We start from the raw sequence: 23343 nt of genomic DNA, 5'->3' as shown, positions 1-23343 counted from the left end.
TCGACCAATCAAGATATCAATATTACTTATGGAATTTTTGAAGTACAGAGAGTAAAGATGGGCCAAATTTTAGACAGCCTTGAATACTAGGCCAAGGATATTGAAATCTAATGATTCTTGTTTTAGAGAATTAGTGTACATATTTGATGAAGAGTAGTGATTAAAAAAAACAAACAAATGGGGATTTAAATTACTATATCATGAATACACAAGAAGATGAAATTCCTGGGCCCAACTGCCCCCCAAATAGCTCCGTGTCCTTGGGGAACATATGTAAGCTCTGTGGGAATCAGTCTCCTCATGGCAGAGTAAACACTGAGAAGATGCTCTCCAAAGTTCTGGAATTTTCCATATGTTTCTGATCTCTAGATCTCTGCATCATTTACTCACCTGTGGCTTTGTGACCTTTTCCTGTAGAAGTTAGTGGTCTTTATGTCAGGTATCACCTCGCTGTTGGTGAGGCTGAGGGCAGGTTGAGGAGCCTGGCTGGTAAAGAAGTGGAAACGGTGGTTATGAAGTGGGTGCTGTGTGCTTTTGGGTGGGTTGTGGGCATATGATCAAATCTGGACTTACAGGCAAAGGACGTGACTTTGACTTACAATTCTGCTATCCTTTAGCTGTGGGATTCTGAGCAACACCCTTAAATTCCCTGAGTTCTGTCTGTTCTTTTGTAAAATACTGACTCACAAAGTTTATAAATGTAAGGTTTTAGAATGAATTACTTGAGATAATATCTGGAGAAACATTCTGTAGAATGTTTAATAAACATTCACAATTAGTGTCAGTTAGTGCTAATAATAAATGATTTCCCCCACATTCTGTAGTCTAATATAATGACATAACAGATGTAGTTTTCTAGGCACTGGTCTCTTCACTCAATGTAGGGCCTCACCTGGGAGGGATAAAATGACTTAACAGGTATTTGAATTCATTAGGCAATTACACACAATTTTCTTTTTCCTCGTAATATCTAGCCTCACAGAAAATACAATGGAGTGTAATTTGTACTCACTTTATTATATTACTTGGATGACCTGCGTCTGTTTAAATTGTTGAAGGAACAAGATGTGTCAGTTGATTGGAGATATCGTGCAGAATGGAACAAAAATGGATTTATTAAGAAATATCACTGTAAAACTTCTGGAGTGTTTAGGAGTTATGGAACATATTTAACAATGGAATTGCCTGGTATTACTTAAAAGGGAATGTTTGAATTATAGAGAATAAAAAAGGTTCTTGCACATCCTGCACTTTTTATTATTTTCTGGTTATCAAAGTGTATATAGCACAATTACACTTTCTTATCTTTGGCTTTATTAGTGTTTGACTGCCTATGGCATTTCTTGCATGAGTCTTCTGACCTTCTAAGTGTTGCTGGTGTTCATTGCTGTGTTGAAGGTCCCTAACAGGACACAGCGTGAAGCGACAAGGACCACCAGTGCATTTGAACAAGGGCTGGCTAAGCTGGGAGCAAGACGTCGTGCGGCACCTTCCAGTTACCCTTTGCTTACTGAGTGCCTGTCATGCATCTGGAAAAATCTTCTAGCTTGTCTCCCAGCAGGGTTCTAAGAGCCAGTCGCCAATCAAAAAAAAATGATTGACAATTTAGTCAGAAAGCCTTCACTAAACCTCAAGTGTTAAAGCAGACAGAATTCCCAGTAGAGAAATGCCTTTTGGACCTAATCCAACGATAATAATCTATTAGAACAAGTTGTCTAATCTTATGAGTTAATTTAAAAGAGAAGTGGATGTGGGGTGAATTGCAAAATGTTTGCATGTGTAAGTTCAGTTTATTTAATTTTAAATAATTAGAGCATGGCAATGATTAGGGCTAATTGGAGCTGTATTGGGCTAAAAGAATTATGTGAATATGTTTTGAAGACTCAGAGTTTTGCTGCAAATCTTACTTAATTCTAGTTTTTTTAAAATTGATATAATGCTAAAAATCAAAGTTATTTATCTTAATGGGAAAAATGCCAGGTTTAAACACAGTCTGAAATGATTCAAAATATAGTACTTTAATGACAGCTACAAGAGTTGGGCATGCTTAAAAAGGAAGATTAATGGCCCTCAATATATTATTTCACAAATGTAGAATTCTTCCTCTAATTTGAAGAAAGATAAAACTTTTTGGTTGTATTGAAGTCTCACTCATGTAGAGGACAGATACAGTAATAATTGTACGGGTTTGACGGTTTTCAAGTTCCTTTCTGTTTCAAAACCTTATGAAGTTGCCTGTGAACTTTTCTGAGCTCTTCAATTCCCATACATGATCTTTAAAAGCAGTATATGATTAGAATTTGATTTCAAAATTCACATTAAGAGAAGGAAAGAAACCATTTAGGTAGATTACTCAACATTTCATTTGTTTAGATGGGTAGCCCTCACCAACAGGCTCCGAAATTGCCTTTTGCCAAGTTGTTTCTGGCAAGACGACACTCTAGGACTGTCAAAATAGAACCTGAACTGGAAAACTTCAGTACTCTTGTTTGTTCCCAAACATTTGGCTCATGGCCACTTGGCAGCCAAATCAGTCATTTCTGTGTCTATGCAACATGAACATGCAACTGGTTTATTATTCATAAAGTAGATATTATTTGAGGGTCATTTTTTTGGTGATTAATTTCAGCTAATAAAGGTGTAGATTGAAAACAAGTTTGTTTGATGTCACAGATATTGATTGGAGCTCGTGGAAAGTTATCCCATTTTTTTATAATAAATATTGCTGTCTAGGTTCACTGAATTTTCAGTGAGAAATTCACTTTCAGAGTAAGAAGATACATAGTGTGAGGGATGACTTTTCATGAAAACTCATGTTGTATTTTTCATCTTTTCCCGTGTCACCCATCCATAGACTCAATTTTTGTTTTTCAGGTATTTTCAAATAACTCGCCTTCGGTTACTGCTCGTATCATTACTTTGTTCTCCTTACATTCTCCTGTATTAAGGGGAATAAACCAAATAACCAGCCCAACAAAGATTTGGAAGTGGACTTGTTTTTCTGTAATAGATTCCGGTGTCCATAATACCCTTTACTGCTCAGATGTATTTGAAAATTGGACAAGGTCACTCATTTATTGTTTTCTCTTAGGAGGGGTGAGGAAGGGAGTAGGTGATGACCTCTTCTGCTTTCTCAGTAAACCCAGAATGTTCTACTCAGTTGATCTTGCGAGGATTCCAGTTCTGTTCGATTCTGCTCTGAATGATGAGTGCTTATAATGCCTATGTACATGCCACAGTGTTGTCTGGGAATTTCTAAATAGTTGTAATCACCAGATATTGAAAGAAGAATTATAAAATTGGTAGATGCTTTCCCAAGTGAAAGTTTGCTCCCCAAAACTCTAATTATTCTTCCTCAGTTTCTCAATAAAAATCCAAGTATTATTTCATAAATATGTGTGGCATTTGAGAATAAAGACAAAATCCACATAAGAAATGTATAAAGGGCTACAGATTTTTATGTGAGAAAACAATAATCGTTCATTTTCACATGGAATGTCCTCTTTATATTTAGCAGATTTCCACTTAAAAATAGTAAGCACTGAAATTTTGCTTACAATGAAAACTTACCTATAAGATATGTATATTAACTTTTATTGGTATATATAAAATCTTCTTTTTCTTATTGATGTCTTTGGTGAATTCCCAGGAAACTCCCACACTCATTAAATAGCTGTCTATTATGATATCTTTAAAAGAAGAGGGTGTATCTTGGCCTCCCCACCGAGTGGTCTCATTATAATTGGTCTTTTTATGTTTCCAAAATGCTGGGCTCACATGCTTAACTCATTAATGAGACACGAACGCATCTCATAATGGCTGGTTTGTCGCACTAAAGCCACACAGAGTTAAAAGAATGTTGCAATTTAATCCATTGGCGCAGGAAATGCATTTGCAATGCACTTGCCCGCTTGAGGAGAGATCAACAGAAAAGAAGTTTTTTTTCCAAATTCAGTTAATTTTGAATTCTTTTATTTTGATTTCTTCCCATATTACGTGTATTCCGAAAGTACAAGGAAAAGCGTGCAATAAAAACCCAAAGTGTTTTGATAGTCCAAGAGAGGTGTCTTCTTTTGTTTAAAGAATTTTTTGTTTCTTAGGTCACCAAGGATATATTTTTTCACATGCTTTCTTCATAAAGGCTGGCTTGTTTCTTGGCTAACCTGATGTGACCATAGTGCACTGCCTGGTGGGAAGTGTTAAACCTCTTATTTTAAGCTAAACAAGATTACTCCAAGGGCTGGCATTGAGGGGCTTGCTTTTAGCGTAATGGGTTAGGGGCTGTGGCACGCCCCTACGGCTTCAGTAATTGGACTCTTCGGTACTTCGGTTTCTAATAGTTCGCTTTTGGAGGAGCTTGCCATGGGTGCACAAGAAATTGCTAACTGCTTGATTTCTCCATGTTAGCTTAATTAATGAGGAAAAATGGGTCACCATGCCAACAAAAACACCATAGCAATGGACTTAGAAGCATCCTTCTTTTGATATTTGCCCTTCATTTGGGGGTTTATAGTATACTACAAATACTACAGAGTGTCAGACAGGAACAAACAGGATTTGAAATCAATATGTCATCTCCCATACACTATATATAAGCAACTGTGGTCATGTAAGCTGAATTTTACTTTATTCTGTTGTTCCATCTTGTAGATTAATTTTGAAGGCAGTTAAAATGTTAATGTGTACTTACATTGGTATTTTTTTCAGTTGTTAATATTTCTTAGCATACAGCTTTCAGTTATTTCTCAAAGTCCATCTATTTTAAGTTCATTTGGTTTCTAAAAGTTCTTAGTCTAATAATAACCATTCTTTAAATATACTTTAATTTTTAGAATAGTTTTAGGTTATCAGAAAAATTGACTAGAGCAGAATTCCCATATATTTCACACCCAGTTTCCCATCTTAGTGATATTGTATATAAGCATAGCATATGTGTTAGTTAATTAACCAATACTGTTACATTAACATTAAAGTTCATAGTTTACTCAGATTTCCTTCATTTTTGCCTCATGTCCTTCTGTCCCAGGATTCCATTTAGGAGAGTGCTTTACATTTATTTCTCATGTCTCCTCAGTCCCTTCTGGGTTTGTGAGTTTCTCAGACTTTCGTTTCTGATGACCTTGACAGTTTTGAGAATTTCTAGTCAGGTATTTTGTGACATGTTCTTCACTGAAATTTGCTTGGTGTTTTTTTCATGGTTAGATTGAGTTTATAGATTTTGAGAGGAAGAACACAGATAAAGTGGTCTTTTGATCACAGACTGTCAAGGGATTAAGGGTACAAAGTATCAACATGACTTAAAACTGTTAAGGTTGACCTCAATCCCCTGGCTGGGAGAGTGTCTTCCAGGTTGCTTCACTACAAAGTGACTCCCCCCTCTTCCCTCCTTCCCATACTGTACGCTTTGGAAGCACGTCACTCTTCATGGTTCACATTCATGTGGTGGGGGGAGGGCATTATGCTACTCCCCTTCTTTGAGGGAGTCGTATATATGTACATTATTTGGGATTATTCTGCAAGGAGGATTTGTCTCTTCTCCCTCATTTATTTATTATATCATTTATCAATATGGACTCATGGATACTTAGTTTATACTTTGGTTTATAATCTGACACTACTTATTTTGTTGCTTGGATGGTTTCATCTTTGCTATTGAGAGCTTCTTAAGCAGGCTCCCGTGTCCCTGGACACTTTGACATATCCTTAACAGTACGTGTATGTTTGAGAACGTCCTCACGTTCTAGTACTACAAGATGCACCGGGCCATCTCGTTTATATCATGCCCCAGCCCTCATGTCAGTCCATTTCTCCAAGGAACCCTGGTTCTTGTTGGAAAATTGTACTAATAACCAAAATGTGGATATTCTGTAATACCATTTAAGGAATTAAAAAACCCAACTTTTTAAGTTAAATTAATTCTCAAATATGTAAAAAGAAAAGGTAAGAGGAATAGATGGTCATCTTAGGTTCCTTTTTTTTACATTATGTTTTAAAAACATTCTAAGTAAAATGGGTTTACACATGTTTGCTGGTATACATGTATGAATAATGATCATGAGGAATTTCAAATAGACTAACAGTTCTGGTTGTAATTGAAATAAGAAAATAAACCTGTTGTCTCTGGTGATCTTTTATAATAAATCAACCCAAATATATTTAATTTTCAATGTTAGGTATATATGTGTCATTCATTTTATTGGATTACATGAAATATGCTCTGACAGTCTTTGGAATTATATATAATCACACCTTCCTTGATGAAAAAGCCCTGTTTGGTAAATTATAGTCCAGTCTAAAAAAATTTGTAAATTTTCATTAGTAAATTTCAAGCTGTAACTGACTTATTAAGCTGTTGTGTTTATCTGGATATGTATGAATATTTTTTGATGGATGTTTGCATCAACAGAAAGTATTATGATATTATAGAGTCAGCTCGTGTAAATGAAAGAATTCATTGTAATCTAAAGTGCTGAATATCTCACTTACATACTTTTTTATGCCCTTAATCTTCAAATTATTTCCTCACAAAGCCTGGATATGCCCATGTATTGAATCTCTTTATACCTTTTGAAACACCAGCCATTAAAATTCTTTTATCTTGTCTGTTAGTTGGTATAGAAAACATCTCTGATCTTGTATAGAGGTTAATTATTAATAAGGAAATCCATTTTTCCTTTGTTGGGAAACAACTATCCCGACAACCTGATAATGGCAAAGCTTTGATTAATCACATGAATATGTTCTAGAAACAATTCCTAATTATACTTTTATCCATGAATTCCTTCTTGTCACATACTCAGAAAAATATGCTTATATTTTCATCTTTCTCCAGTGAGAACTAGTTTAGAAAAGAGGGCAGTTAGGAGAAATCCTGTATGATTGCTATAAGAAAAGCTGATGACTTCAGTGATGGTTGGTGGAAACGGGATAGAGGATGGCGAATACAAAATAGAGGATGCTAGATTTTTGTTATGTCTGGATAGCCTTTTCTCTCAGTTATTCTCATAACTTTCAGATACTGATTTTTATCTGTTTTATTATTATAGCTTACTCTCATTGCCAAGGGCTTAATTTGGAATTAAATGAGCCTTATGCTAAAGTAATTTATTTTCATTAGTTTGCCAAAAAAGTGAGTCTCATAATGGTTTTAATACTCTAAGGCAGAATGTTTACATTTTCTTCCATCAAGTCTAAAATATTTCTGAGATCCCAAGACAAAGCTGCCGTCATGAATGGCAGTTTTTCTTAAATAAAAGAGGAAGGGAGCTGTTAACAGTTCTCTTTTGCTTTTTTTGTTAAAGTTGTTATAGTTGTCTTTTTTGCTTGTGTTGTTTCTTCAGTGAAAATTCCCATAGGAGAAAATAATACCCTACATGGATTTTGTAAAGGCAAGATCACAGGGTCTTCTCATTAACTTCGTCTTCATATTTTGTATGATATATGGGAAAGATTGTGATGTTTTATGACATTTCATATTATTTACTTATTAAACTATAGTTGTGTTCTTTTATCCCATCAGTATGTCCAGTGACTAGAGATTAAACTGTCAGCCATGAAGTTTATATTCTTAGTTGATTTCCATTCAATAATATCCTATGTCTGACGATTCCAGGAAAATTCCTCTAAAATTTTATAATCAGAACTATAACATTTTTATATGTTTATAAATTTATATATTTATAAAATTAATATAAATTTTCATTTTTTCTGTAATGGAAATCAGAGCTAATTTCCCTTTTTATGTTAAATAAGAACTTTTAAAAATGCTGAACATATTAGAACAAAATTGGACTTTTGTAAAGGAGATTTATACTTTATAAATAAGTAGTGAATGAAAACATGAAGGAATTCTGTCCATTTAATAATTGTCATGAAATGTGTCTGATCAGAATTTTTTTTTTCTAGAATGCAATAATTTTCCCCTTTCTAATTATACTTTTGATTGAAGTTGTCAGGAAAATGTTCCTTCAGAACACATGTCATTGCTTTTATGAGTACTTTTCATGAAAAGAGATGGAAGCAGACAGAAAATGTGATGGAAAGGTGACAAAGCCCAGTACCTATATATGATGACAGCAAAGTTATTTTTCAGTGGCCTTGGAATTGTTTAAGTTATGGGGCTTTCTGGGGGACAGGGAGTGAGGATTTATCATAACAGGATTTAAAATGTGTGAGATAAAGATAGGTATAAACTGACTTTTGTGGTTTGAGGGTCAGAGTTAGTGTAAGAATCATTTATTTGAATGCCTACAAATGTCAGGCTCTGTGTTAACCTCTGGGGATTCAAAGATGTGTCAGTTGTATCCCAGATCTGAAAGAACACTTTTGGGTAATATTATCATAATCTTAGATCCTGTCAGGGATGCATTTTTCTTTTACCTAATTTTCCTATAAAATTAAGAGACTGGCAAAATTAAGGTAAGGATCACAGAATAAAAATAGGAAGATTGAATTGGGCATTGAAAAGTACTTTTTACTATTGAGAACCTTAATAATTATAAAATAATAGCTAAAGTAAATACTAAATATACGAAAGTATAGGAACTAACAAATCATATAATTTATTCCCATAGCCAGAACTTAGATTTCTTAACATTATTTATATATTTGTTTCAACTTTTTTAAATCTAAAAAATATAAATTTAGGCATATCAGATTGTCAAACCTTTTAGTTTTTTCCAGTAAATTTTTTGGGGATGTGAATAAATAGGAAGCAGCTGCTTATAAATTTGGAGCACCTTTTGTGTCTTACCCATTGATCCTACTCCCTTCTCTGACCCTCTTCAGAGATTTCCTCCTCTCATATTGGGTGTAATTATTTCTATACTTGTAGAAAAAAAAAAGACTTTACATGCATACACATTTGTGAAAAATATATGAGATTTTTTTTTCTGAATGGCCTATATGATTTTATAATATACATATTTTGCAACATGATTTTTCACTAGTCATGGTACTGTGTAATGATTTAGTTCATTTGTCTTAATTGCCATGTAGTATTTTTCATGTTGATATGTATGTATGCTTCTATAAATGTATATGTATATCATATATGTCTTATATATATGGTTTATTTCTTTTAATTGCCTTATAGATTCAGATCATATGAGTATGCCATGATTTATTTTTATATTGCTCTGCTGAAATTTTTACCTATTTCCTTATTTTTGCTTTTATAAACAATGTTGCACTAGGCATCTCTGTAGTTAGGTCAAGAGGTTTTATTACATAATGCATAACTAAAACCATATTATCAAATCATAGGGGGTACAAATTATTAAGCTTCCTAAATACTTCTAAATTTTCCACCAAAACTATACAATTATATTTTTTCCAGTATGTGATAGTTTTTACTTGAATGCAATTTTGGTGATTTATAGCCATTTTTTTTTCAATTATTTTTTTTCACTTAGATTCACTTGAAATACATTTTTTTCACTTTGGTTCTCACTTTAATGAATGAGATTGAGCATCTTTTGAAATGTTTATTGTCTTTTCTTCAAATTTCCTGTCTGTATTTTTTAAATCTATTTTTCTTATTGGATGATTTGCCTCTATGATTCATATTTAAGAGACTTAATTTTTTTTTTGGAACAAATCCTGTCTTCTGTATATTGTAACAAGACTTGAGTATTTCAGTCCTGATTTCTACTTATTACAAAGATCTCAATTCCTTTGTAGCCTGACCTTAATGACACTCATTTATTATACTAAGAATTCAATTTGTTCCAGAGCCTGAGAGAAGGCATTATTTATGTTTCATTACGATTTATTCATTTAGAATGAGGAAAATATGCCTTAAAACTTAGTGAAGTGAAAGGCAGAGTCCAACAGTGGTTTCAGTGTCAGTACTAAGAATTAGACTTGTACAAGTATATGATTTTCAATCTTAGCTGCATTAGACTCTCCTATGAAGATTTTCATCAGACTGGGCCATCCGTAATTTGAAAAGCTCAGCATTAATACTGATGGTCCTTTAGGTTTGAAAACTGTTGGACATTATGGCTGTCCTCAAAGTGTTTTTCTAGATAGAACAGAATATGCAAATGTCCAGGAGCATGATGGGGGTGGGAGCTCTCTTGGGTCTCTTGCAGTTGTATATCCAGTGCATGTTAGTAGAGGGCCAGCCACATGCAGCAGCCTTAATGATAGGTTGAATGAGCTGATTCTATTTTAGCTATTACATTGTGGTTGTTGTCTGGGGCTCCCACTCAAAAGTTATACCCCGATCATGTTTAAGAGTCCCAGACTTTGAAGCCTCAACTTTTATGTGTGGATTTATACTAGTTTTAACTTTCAAGTCATGTCAGCCCACCACAAGTATCATGCCATGGCTCAGAAATACCTGTTAAGTCAATTTGATACACCAAGCCAAGAACAAAGAAATGCTAAGGCTAATTGTATGGTCACTCAGCTCTCAGTTTTAGCCCAATAAAAATTTGTTAACTTGATGTAATCTATATATCAGAGCATACAGACTAAAAATAAATAACCTTTCTATGCTGCTTTTCTTTCACCATTTTAAAGATTCTCTCTGCAGGAACAGTGAATAAGGTTAGAAGAGAGATTTGGTTTTATCAGAATACCATTTTTAGGGGTGATAGTTTTAAACAAAATTCTATGAGAAGGCATTAAGACACTTGTAAATTGCAGTTTCAAAGGTGGGCTGATACTTAACAAGTGTGGCCTATCAGGAGGCCTTAGAAACTTCAGTTTCACACACTTGAACATCAATTTTCTTTTGCCTGTTAGTTCAGTTTTCCTTTAATAGTGCATTTATTTAGCCCTTACAGACTTGGCCTTTAAGTTAGAATGTGTGATGAGAGCATCCCCCTTCAGAACTTTAGTGTCTTTTGATCTTAGTTATGTCAGTTATTGAAACGTGAAAATGTTTGAAAATGTAAAGTCTTTTGTAATTTTATTTTGTCATTTTCTCAGCTTAGACATCATATATAGTGTTCATTAAAGTTTTCATTACTCACATCTTTATTTTGTAGTTTATTGTATTTAAATATCAATCCATCATGATAAAAAATAGAATTATTTTAATCACATCTTCAACCTCACTGTCTTATTTTGATAATTTTTTACAATTTAATAAATCACTAAAGATGCTTTTATCAAAATTAATGAAAAAGGTAGTTTTTTTATTTATATCTTTAGGAATAAAATAGGATTATGTTAATATTAGGCTAATTTCTGGAATTTCATGACTAGCAAAGAAATCTGAGTACATTTTCCTCCCCATGTGTTTCTTACACACATTTGCTTTTCTTTTTGCCTGGCACCTGTCCCTGTGATGTTTCTGCCCTTCCTCTCCATCCTGCCCATTCTCACCAGCTGATATCGTAATAGCCTCAGTTACACTCAGTCAAGATCACTATTCTTTATCCATGATATTTTGTCTTATTTGTCTTTGCCAAACAATGTTTGTCTCTTATGTAATCCAAGAATACTAGTTATGTGATCCATCCAAAACAGTTACTTCAACTTTTCACATATGTTTTTTTGTTGGGTGGTTTTTCTAAAATCAAATTTTAGGACTTCTGCTGGGTAGAATTTCAGAGGCACAAATAAATCATTAAAAAAGTTATTCTTAGATGATAATGAGTCTCTGAACCATTTCATTTTTTGCCAAAATTGACCTGAAAGTTAAAGATTGGTGATGACTGAATATATTACTCCCTCCACCATTAAAACTTCCAAGTGATATTACATGAATTAATTTTGAGCAGAAGTTTGCCACAGATGGCTTGAAAACACTGGGGCGGTTAATTTTGTGAATTTAACATTACTCTGGTCTGATATTAATAAACAGTCCCTCTCTTAAAACTGCCCGTAATTTCCATCTGTGTGCTATTTCTCATTTTCCTTATTCTGAATCTCTAACGTCTAACCTCTTCTGCCTTAACTTCTTTTACACTCTGAATTACCCATTTTTAAACATTTAAAATATTTTTCAAAATAATTTTGAAATGTAAAAGTGGACATATCACCAAAACCCCTCAATGAATTGCAAATTTTTTGTTTTGTATATATGAAAATTTCCAAGACCTTGGAGGAGAGCCTGATAATGATTTTAAAAGATGGGAATAACCTAAATCTGTGTTAAAAAGGGCCGAGTCACCATTTAGGTAGATAGTCCAGATGTTGGCATTTTGGACCAGTGTGATGATAGAAGAAATGAAGAGAAATGAACAAATTTGAAATTCATTTTAAAGTGAAAGTGAGAGAACTCAGTAATGATGGAATGTGGAGGGAAGGAGGGAAACAGTGAGGAAGAAACTGGCTACATAGTATTACCATTTTCTGAGATGGTGGTGATGACAGGAGGATGTTCAGTTTCTGGAGGGTGTGAAATCAAGTTCTATTTTGGGCATTTTGAGGTTTGAAGTACCTAAGTGAATGCGTCCAACAGGCAGTTGGAGATGCGTGAAAGTTGAAAAAAGCCATTAGCTCTTTAAAGTCATGAACCTTGCTTAGGTTATTCCATTCAGAGTAAAGATGGAGTAGGTAGTCCAGACCAGTTCTGTAGTTCACAGCGATTAGAGGGAGGGTAAACGAGAGGGAGTCTGAGGAGAGTCCAGGTCGGGTTGTATACAGCTCACTGAGATAGTTTTAGTAGAAGTTAACATTGAGCTTCTTTAATAGAAGCTCAAGATACATTGCTTTTTGTGAATTTTTTTTCAAGTCAGATATAATTGATATTTAACATTTAACATATTAGGTGCACAACATAATGATTTGATATATGTATATATTGCCAAATGATTACTACAATAAGTTAATATCCATCACCACAAATAGTATGAAAAGTTTTGTGTTTTTCTTGTTATAACTTTTAAGATCTCTCTCAGCAACTTTCAAATATGCAGTATAGTACTGTTAACTATAGTCACCATGCTGTACGTTACATCCCCTGGATTGACTTATTATTTATTTTATAACTGGAAGTTTGTAATTTATGAGCACCTTTACCCCTTCTGCATCCCCCTACTCTTCCCCATAATACCTATCTGTTCTCTTGATCTGTGAGTTGGCTTCTTTAAGGTTTTATCTATAAGTGAGAATATACAGTATTTGTCTTTCTCTGTCTGACTTACTGTTCTTAGGGTAATGTCCTCAGGGTCCATCCATGCTGCTGTAAATGTCAGGATTTTCTCCTTTTTTTAGCCAAATAATATTCCATTATGTATATGTGTGGGGTAGAGGTGGAGAGATGGTGCATTTTCTTTATTCATCCATTGATGCACACTTAGGTTGTTTCCATGTGTTGGCAATTATAAATAATGCTGCAATGAGTATGGGATGCAGATATCTTTTCAAGGTAATGATTTCAGTTTTCTTTGAGTAAATATTCCGAAGTGGAATTGGTGGACTTTTTGACTACACTGTTTTCCACAGTCGCTGCACCAGTTTACATCCCCACCAACAGTGCACAAGGGTTCTTTTTCACCACATCCGCACCAACACTTACTACTTCTTGTCTTGTTGATACTGACCGTTCTGACTTGTGTGAGGCGATACCTCATTGTGGTTTTGATTTGCATTTCCCTAATCATCAGTGGTGTGGAGCACCTTTTCACATACCCATTGGCCATCTGTGTGTCTTCCTTGGAAAAAGGTCTATTCATATCTATTCATATCTTTTTCCATTTTTTAGTTGTGTGTGTGTTTATGTGTGTCTGTGTGTTTTCTGTTGAACTATATGAGTTATTTTATGTATTTTGGATATTAACCCTTTGTCAGATGATCCGTAAATATTTTCTCCCATTCAGTAGGCTACCTTTTCATTTTGTTGATGGTGTCCTTTGCTGTGTAGAATTTTTTTAACTTGATGTAGCCTCACTTGTTTCTTTTGCATCTTTTGCCTTTTGGGGGTTGTTCTTTTAAACCAAATATTTGGCACATCCTTTGTAAAGTTCCACACACCATTCTGAATGCCACTGAGTAAGACAGTTCTGTACAATGCTAGAATGTGTGCAGTAAGAGCTCACATTAGCAGTGAGTGATCAAAGATGGCCTATACTGTCCATTCTTTCCCCCACCTCCCTCACTGCCTCTTCAGAACTTAGATTGTTTGAGATTCCCTGAATTCTTACTCAGGTTGAAGGTGTTTTCTAGAAAGCTCTCAACAGGGATGCCCCCTTTTTGCTGTCTTCTCACAATTGTTTGTCTTTCTCTTGAAATAAGTAAGTCCATTATTTAAGTCATTTAATAATTTCTGCAGGGAGATTCAAGACAGTGAAATGGAGACTGGCATAGACATAGCTAATGCTATTCTTCCTTCGAGCCAAGCAGAATCCTGCCATACTCCATATTTTTTTGACATGCCTGCTCTTTGTTTTCCCCAGAATCTAGACTATAAAGTGAAAAAAGATAGTCATTAAATGTCTATTATATCCCATGCAGAACACTACCTGCTTTTCCATTGTGGTCTAATTTTGACTTGGCACCAAATCTGCAAGGGAAATATATTCAGCCCATTTTTAAGAGCATAAGAAATTGAAGCTTTGGATGTTGGTATTTTAGAGAGGAACAGGAAAAGAAGATCCTCATGCAAAGCTGTATGTAAAGTAGGCCTCCACCATCAGCTTTTTGTTTTTTTTCTTCAGGTTAAAATTTCCTTAAGCATGTTTATAAGGAGATGGAAATGAAGTCATGTATTTGAGAACTAATGCTGAGTTTTTTACTTGTACATTGAAACATGTTTTCATCTCTAAGTGTTAAGTGTTCTCATGCTGTATGGCTGATGACCTTCATTTGTTTCCCCTTTCTTTTGGTTTCAGAGGAAGAACTTGCCTCTTGTCCTCAGCATTAGTTTGTTGACTTTCTGGGGGACCTCCCTTTTGGGTGCCCGTTTATACTGGATGGGAAACAAACCACCAAGCTTTTCCAACTCTGATAACCCAGCCGCCGACTCAGACAGCCTGCTGGCTCGCACACTCACCTTCTTCTACCTGCCGACCAAGAACCTGTGGCTGTTGCTCTGCCCAGATACTCTCAGTTTTGATTGGTCAATGGATGCCGTGCCTCTGCTGAAAACCATCTGTGACTGCAGAAACCTACACACTGTGGCCTTCTATAGCGGACTCGGGTTCCTTGCCTACTGTGGTTTGAAGAGCTCAAGCCTAGAGAAGGAAAGCAATGGGAAATTTTTAACAAACGGCAAGCAGAATGCAAATGGACATAGCTGCCATTCCGATGTGGAGTACCGGAACTCAGAGATTAAGCCCAACTTTGCATCCAAAGCGGAAAATGGCATTAAAAATAATGCATCACAGAGAACACAGCTTCCTTCTACCGAGAACCTTGTTGTTCTGTCTTTATCTTTGTTAATAATACCGTTTGTTCCTGCCACGAACCTGTTTTTCTATGTCGGCTTTGTAATTGCAGAGCGAGTATTGTATATTCCTAGTATGGGCTTCTGCCTTCTCGTTACAGTGGGGGCCAGGGCCCTTTATGTCAAAGTCCAAAAGCGGTTTCTCAAGAGCTTGATTTTTTATGCGACAGCTACGTTAATTGTTTTCTACGGACTCAAGACTGCGATCAGGAATGGAGACTGGCAGAATGAGGAAATGCTGTATAGGTCAGGGATAAAAGTGAACCCAGCTAAAGGTAATTTTTTGTTTTATGCTTTCGCTTGGGCAGTTTACTCTGTCGGCCTTTTTATATCTTTCTGCCTGACTTAAAACACAGTATTAAAGAAACAGAGGTCCCTTTATGCTATACCCAAATCTTTCTTTGTTTTATTTTTTAAGAGATGATTGGTACAACCAATTTAGGGACATATCCAGCATTCCACATTTGGAATAGGGAAGTATTTTCCTATGTTCCTAACTACATTTGTCCAGAGGAAGTAGAACTCCTATTGTGTAAAAATATTGATGATCATAATAAATTTTAAAAAATGCTTGGTTTCCTTACTTTTAAAATACTGATATGAACAGCGCCTTTTTCATCATGTGATAAATATCAGGCTATCATATATTTTATATTATTATAAAAGTATATTTTAGCTCTTCTGTTTTCCAAGCAATGCCTGATAAAATAACATGAGACTTATATTGACATCCTTAAAAAATTTTGGTGGTAAGGCTACCTCTGAATCTTGGAATCGTGTCTGTAGGTGTCAGTGTGCACTCATGCAAGTGTGAGTCCCCCTTAGGTTTGCAGAAGCCAAATAATCTGGGTATTGCCAAGCAGTATGTTCTTACTTAAAGAGTTCTTAAGTCATTTAGGGAAGTAAACTTTTCACTATGCAATGAAAAGATTTATCATACTGCTCACTATTGTTTGGATTTAGAAGATTGTTTTAGCAAATCTCAGAATCTGTTGCCAGAGTAGAAAGTACTCTCCTTTAAAGCATAAATGAATAATCAAGAACTGTTACAATCATTTGTCTTGTTTTAGGCCATGAAATGGTGATAGAATATAGATAGCAACTGAATGAAAATAAACATATGTTTTAAGTGCAAAAATATAGTAGATAGGGTCAAATAATCTTGTTCTTCATTAGCAATTTTTTAGATATTTGTCCTTTAAATTATGGTTGCTTGCATTACTTTTGAACTGGGATTTTCCCACTTTTTTCTAAAACAACTCCATACCAGTATTCACATACTCAAACTGTGAAACTGTTCCAAACATATGGAATGCTCTGCCGATATACATTAGGGTATATATCCAAAGATCTAGACCCCGTAGGAGCAATTCTGGCATCCCTTTCTGATTATCAAGTAAGTTAATAGTTAATGAATAACTGCACTTTCTTTTAAGTCAAGGAGCTTATTGTTGGTACTTATTAGTGCTTCATAGATTGCAAGGGTTTTAATGGGAGTAGAAACATTAAAATTAACCTAGTGTATAGCATATAATTCCTGAATTTTCCTGGAAGAAACTTTACCATGTGACTTTTGCAGGTAGCAAGTGCCGCACAGTTTATTAAATGCCTGAACCCAAGTCTTTGCTGTGAAAATTGTTTCAGTCAGTTCTGTAGAATGCTTTTCAGCTGTTTTTTCTTCACTGGTAGATGTCAGTATATAAAACAAGTTAATTTTCCTTCTGTTTAAAACAGATACATGGTAAGGAATTAAAAGAAAAGCATATTAATTTCATCACATGGTTGTTCTGAGGATTTATTAAATTTATTGGTCAAGTTTTTGGTTAAGCCACCATAACAAAGAGCCAAAATAACAGTGGCTTAAATAAGACAGAAACTCTATTCTTTCATTTAGCAATCTCAATATGCTCAGCCCAGAGCCGATAAGATGGCGCCACGAGGTTTGCCCCTTCTCTTTTGTTCCCTTGCCATGTCAGTATGTCACCCTATCCATGTGGTCCAGGATGGCTTGTTATCACATCACCACTTCATCTAACAGGAAGAGGGAGAGAGAGGACAAACGATGGGTGTACTCATTCTCTTTAAGAGCATATCGCAAAAGTTGTGCATGTTTGCTCACAGACTGTACTTAGCTGCAAGGAAGGCTGGGAAATACTCTCTTAATTTTGGGAAGCCAAGTACTTGCCAAATTTTACTACTCTTGAAGAAGGGGAGGGTGGGTACTCAGATTCTTGAGTACAAGTAGAGCGCTCTGCCCCAGAGCAGGCGAAAACATTTTGTAAACTCCGGTATGTTTCCCAGTATCAGCTACTGTACTGTTGACAGTTAAGATTCTGATTTGGAAGTTATTTCGGTGGCATGGTTAAGCCACTTGATCATTTTTTCATTCATCCAGTTACTCAATGAAGCAATTATAAAGCATTTCCTTGGTTTCTGAAATATAAGCCAGAATATTGCACAATGCCCCAGTCCTCACTGGCTCCCTATTTCTCTCAAAGTGCACAGTCATGGACTTGACCCTACACGTCGACCAGCCTTCCCTTTGCTCCCCCCTCCAGCCCTCCAGCCCTCCAGCCCCTGTGATGTACCTACATATTCTGTGTCCTATCCTGCCTTAGACCCTTTGTACTCGTCATTGCTTCTTCTTGGAATGAGGTTCCTGCAATATCCTCACCTTTGTCTCCTTCGTCTCCTTTAGGTCTTTGGCCAAATGTTGCATTATCAGTAATGTGCTTTATGTAAAATTGGCTACCTTTTAAAAAATGCTAGCTAACCCTCTGCGTCTGCCTTATCCAGCGTTCCCTATCCTCTTTCCATGCCTTCATTTTCTCGTAACACTTATTATTATTTTATGTTTATGTGTTTATTGTCTGAATGTGTTGTCAGCAACATTAGAATGGATGGCATCAGGAAGCGTTTTTACATTTTTTAATGCCATATATGTAGTGACAGTACTGTTAGGGAGAAAGGCATTCAGTTATGAATGCATCTAATAATGAATGTTAAAGTCATAATCCTTCTCCTTAAAGAGTTTATAAACTGTTTAAATATAAGGTGTTGTCCTGGCAACAATGGGTTTCACCCCTGAGCAAGTTCACTCTTGATTTGGTGTGATCGAAAAATGACAGTGGAACATTCTAGGAGTGAAAGTATTTATCCCAGCAATGGCAGGTCAGTCACTAGAATCCCGTCCACTCAGAGCGAGTCTGCATGCAGCAAGCCTGTGTCTGCCTCCGGGCCTCTCTGCCCCCGCAGCCGTCTCAGTCTCTGTCCTTGGCACTGCCCCTACTCCCGTCTCTGCTCTCCTGCAGCCTTGCAGCCCAGAGCCCTGGCGGGAGCTCTTTACATAGAGTCAATAACAACATAGTGCCCACATGTGTGTAGTGAGCAAGCCGACCAGGGCCAGGTGAGAATCCTGGCCATAGGAACCTTCCCTTTCTCTACAGATGTGCATGCATTAAAGAAGGTGAAAGTGTAAAATATTGTACTGTTGATACACCAAATATGAGGCATGCTTTGTAACAAGAGGGATAGAATCGGGCATGGGGTTAGTTTTAGATTCCATGACTGCCTTCTGTGACATATGCTTCCATTTTGATACAAGGCAAAACTCTTTAAATCTAGGTTCCTTTTTTTTCCCTCCTATTTGTATCATGCTAATAATAACTCTAACATCAGTTACTTCCTTAGCAATTATAAGACTGGTAGTAATCTTCCTTGAGGTAGATTTTTCTTAGTCTCTTATGTTATTTGAGCCCAGTGAAAAATTAGAAACCCTTTAAAGCCAATCTTTTGTAAGGTTGTTTGAGATTATGGTTGTTTCATTGAGCTATTTTTTTTCCCCCTACTTTGAAAGCCTTTGCAAATTTTGGAGTACTTTGGTCTACTATGTGCTTCAACGATATGATTTTAAGCCTCATGAATCATAATATATTAAAGATGCTGCTTCTGTAATGGGTCCTGTAGACAGCTGCCAGTCATTAGCTTGGATGCAAATGATGGGTAAAGCCTGTCGTAGTGATTGTGCTGCTAATTTATGGCTTAAATCTGAATCAAGGAGAAATAATAGATGATTTGGACTATGTAAACCACAAGTCCTGAATCATTATGTGGTTGATAATGTCAGGAAAATACTAGACATTGTTGATGACTGTAATTCGCTGATTTCACAATGACTCTGCATTTTTGTGCTTAGGAAGGAGGAAATTTTCTGTGAGACTGTTTTAGTAAGCCAGCGTCATAATGTTTGAAAAGTTTATTTTATATGTTGTGCCTGTATTTAAAACAACATATTTTGTAAACCATATTGATTAGTATTTGCTTGAAAAAGGCATTTCTTAATTCATTAAAAGTGGTTAAGTGTATGATCACCTTTATTTTTGTCCTCTGGCCTCATCTGAATCCCTACCTGTTTTTGGCTTTCTGTAGAATTTGGTACCACTGATCTGCTACTACAGTTTTCAAGGCACTAAACTATTTTGACCTCTTTCTCTCTCTCCCACAGAGCTCTCTTCTGTGTTTTTGCCTCCTCCCAAGTTGATTGATTCTTGAAGGTTCTGTCAGTAGAGTACCTTTATTTTTCTTTATACAATCTAGAACTCAGCCTGGTATATAGTATGGGGTCAACAAATGTGTCATTGAATTTCTGAGTTACTTTTATCGTAACCTGTGTACATGGAACGTTCCACTTGGGTGGTTTACCAGTATCTCAAATGCATCACCTTTCCTGAAACCAGTTACTTGCTGACTTCCTTATTACTTAAGGCCATAAGCACAGATTAACCAAGTTATAGACAGAGCAGTGAACCCATAATGTAAAAAAAGAATGATAGCATATAGGTGGCATATCTGGTGTGCTAAAAGGTATTTATATTTTTTAAAGTTTCAGATTAAAAATCAAATCAGTTCTTTAGAATGTTGGTTTATTAACTATCAATTTGCTTTAAAGAATATAGGATTATAATTCTTGTTTGGAAACAATTTCTTAAAAATTAATCAAGGACAAAATCAGGGTTAATCCAAAGAAAATTTGTTAACTTGCTAAAGTTTATTTTAATGCCTGCTTCTAATGTAAATATGTGAAATTATATATACATGATATATATATAATGCACATATTTCAAACCCTAAAGGTGATTACCCAAGCATTTAATATTCAATTAAATGATATTTATGTCTCTTTATGTAAATGATAAATATTGCCCTTTTAAATACAGGGAAACAGAGACAAAATCATTGTTTCAGTTATGCAACTTGACAGTTTTTCTTCCTTCTCGGATTTCTGTAAAATTGATACTTTTAGTTCAGCCTCACATGATTTCAGAGTATCATTTTATGTAGAAAACAACTCATAATTTAAGTGAAATCTAAACCTCTAAGTCATGTGAAACGTAACTAACTCATCATGGATTTTATGGTCTATGTTTTGTTTACCTCTGAGTGTCTTCTTTAGCTATGGCAAATTAAATTAACAAACTAGCTTTGAAATAGTGAATTTTATTGTATTTGTTAGATAATTTTTCTTCTAAAATAAGTTACACATTTTTTGAAAGATGTTCAGATATTTGTAAAAAATAAAATTTAACAGTCAAGTCAGGAAGGAAAGCCAGGATGGCATTTTTTTAAGACTGGATAGCATGAATTAAAAAGCTGCAAAATACAGATTTTCATTTTTAATAGAGAGATGTGGTAGGAGAGCTACCTAAAAACCTCTAGTGAAGGCTGATTGAGAGAAAAATAGTACAAAGTTGAACCAGGCTTCCACAGGGTAAAGAAATCCTGTGTTGCTTCTCTGAGTGGAAAAAAGGAATATAAAATAATGGGGCTGACAAAAGTAAATTGGAAATGTTTCATTGACTCAAAGTGTTTTAAAAAGTGAATATGCTAAATTGTTGCATGAACACCCCTTGTAAATGTTTAATTCTTGAAGAAATCAGCTATGTTGTTTTTCAGTTGGGGTGAAATCGTAGAAGTTCCAGAGCATATGGTTTCCTTGCCTCTAACAATGGGCTGGTATATAAATCTTTCCTTTTGTTCTAGCACTAATGACTGTAAGTACAATTGTGCATTAAAAAAATACCAGACCATGAGAGACATGGTGAATATGGTCCTATGGGGTATTACAGATGAAGGAGCTGACATACTGCTGGCCCTGTCATTGAGATGAACCGTAACAAAACTTTTAGAATCTTCATGGGCTTTGAAAACCCTCAAACTTAGATTAGTGTTGCCTTAGACTAAATATATTCACTGGCGATTATATTTCAAAGGAATTGAAATTAGCATATGATTAAAATAAGTAGGAACTTAAATTATTCTGATTCCCATATTAGGTTTTGTGTTTGATTCTTAAAACGATCTAACATTTATTTGCTTTCCCTTTATTAAATATATATGAAATACATCACTCATTTAGTAATATATATAAACAAATCATATTTGTACCATATAAAGAATCCTACTGAAACACTTACCTTGCAGCTTAAAAAATGTATATTATTTTATAAATAATATATATTATTAAAATATATGTATTATTATATATCTTAAAAACATATATTATTAGTGTCTTTGAAGCTCTGTCCACACACTTTCCATATTTTACAGTTTCTGTTTTTGTTGTTTCAATCCATTTGTTCTATTTTTGTGTTAGAACCCTATTACAGTGTTAAACAGGAGTGAGAGCAGATTTTTTATTAAAGAATATTTTAAATATTGGACCATTCATTATATGCATTGCATAGGTTTTCCTGTTGACAACTGTTAGCAGTAGAGTTTCCCTCTATTTCTAGATTAACATTTATTTTTATGAATTAATATTGATACCAATATGGATGTTCCCCAACTCAATCTGGTAATTTGATAATTTAGATTTTCTGTTGTTGAACATACTTCACATTACTTATAGTGTATTGTCGTTTTTATATTATTCTAAATTTGTTTTTCACCATGTTCCTGAGGAGGTTGGCCATTCTGATCTTGTGGTGTCAGTCTGATTTTTGAATCAATTAACTTTACAGACTCATTTTAGAAGTATTAATTCTTTTTAGTTTCCTGAAAGATTTTATATAGTTAGCTTTTTCTTTTATAATTCTTAGAATTTACCTGCAAAACTGGCTAAGTCTGATGTTTTGTTTATTAGTAGATATACTTTTTCATGTTGATTCCATTTTTTTTCATGATTTTTGGAAACATTCAGATTTACTTTGCATCAATTTTGGTCATATTATTTTAATTTTTGTTCAAGTTTCAAGTTAATTTGAACAAAGTTACACGTAGTATTCTCATAGTATCTTTTTTGAAATTTGTATTCCCACTATACTTTAAAACATCTTGGCTTTGTGACTTTCTGAGAATCTGATGGAGTGTAGCCTCAACGTTGTGAATGTGCATTTATGTATGGGAGTTCCCAGGGAATTTTTTATTCTTTCTCTGTTTGCCCAGTTGTGTTCAACAGACAATGCCACCCACCTTATCCTTTGCATTTTTTTGTTTGTTTTCATTTGATTATTCCTGGTTCATCTACTCTGGCTTTTTCCTTCAGGATGCTTAAGTTTATGTGGCTTCTGCAGTCCGACCTGCTGTGTGACGCCTACGAGAGCTGGCTGCCTGATTTATCAGTTTCACAGATGTACTGAAGGTGAATGCCATCTTCAGAGCTTGTTGACCCTCTGGCTTACTGCTTTCAAGCGGTGTCTAGAACTGGGTGTCATCTTACTGTACCCCCAATTAATACATTCATTAACAAATATCATTATTTTTTATTCAGCATTTTTATGTGTTCAGGGATGGGATCTGGACATGGAGTTTCCCTATACTACCAGAAAGGGACACCTAAGAACTATCTTGGCTGGCATCCATTAAGGAATGATTAGCTATGTTAGAAATTATATTTGAATATAGCATTGCTTAAGACATAGCTGATGTTTTTGCAATTTAAAATTCTCCTTCAACAAAAGAAAACCAAGCTGCTAAAATAAGCTACAATGCATATTTAGAGC

General features: G+C 35.0%; 1 protein-coding gene across 4 annotated transcripts in view; it reads left to right on the top strand.

The window, feature by feature from the left end:
* Positions 1-23343, top strand: part of TMTC2 (transmembrane O-mannosyltransferase targeting cadherins 2) — a 400347-nt gene that overhangs the window by 174976 nt on the left and 202028 nt on the right. For all 4 annotated transcript variants that reach the window (XM_073214780.1, XM_073214779.1, XM_073214781.1 and 1 more), the window contains one exon: positions 14790-15618. In XM_073214780.1, the coding sequence (XP_073070881.1) occupies positions 14790-15618 (829 nt within the window). The remainder of the gene's footprint in view (positions 1-14789; positions 15619-23343) is intronic.

Source organism: Manis javanica, chromosome 10 (genome assembly GCF_040802235.1).
Source record: "Manis javanica isolate MJ-LG chromosome 10, MJ_LKY, whole genome shotgun sequence".
In the NCBI taxonomy this organism is placed as follows: Eukaryota; Metazoa; Chordata; class Mammalia; order Pholidota; family Manidae; genus Manis; species Manis javanica.
The sequence above is the reverse complement of the archived record's forward strand: the minus strand, read 5'-3'. Positions and strand labels throughout refer to the sequence as shown.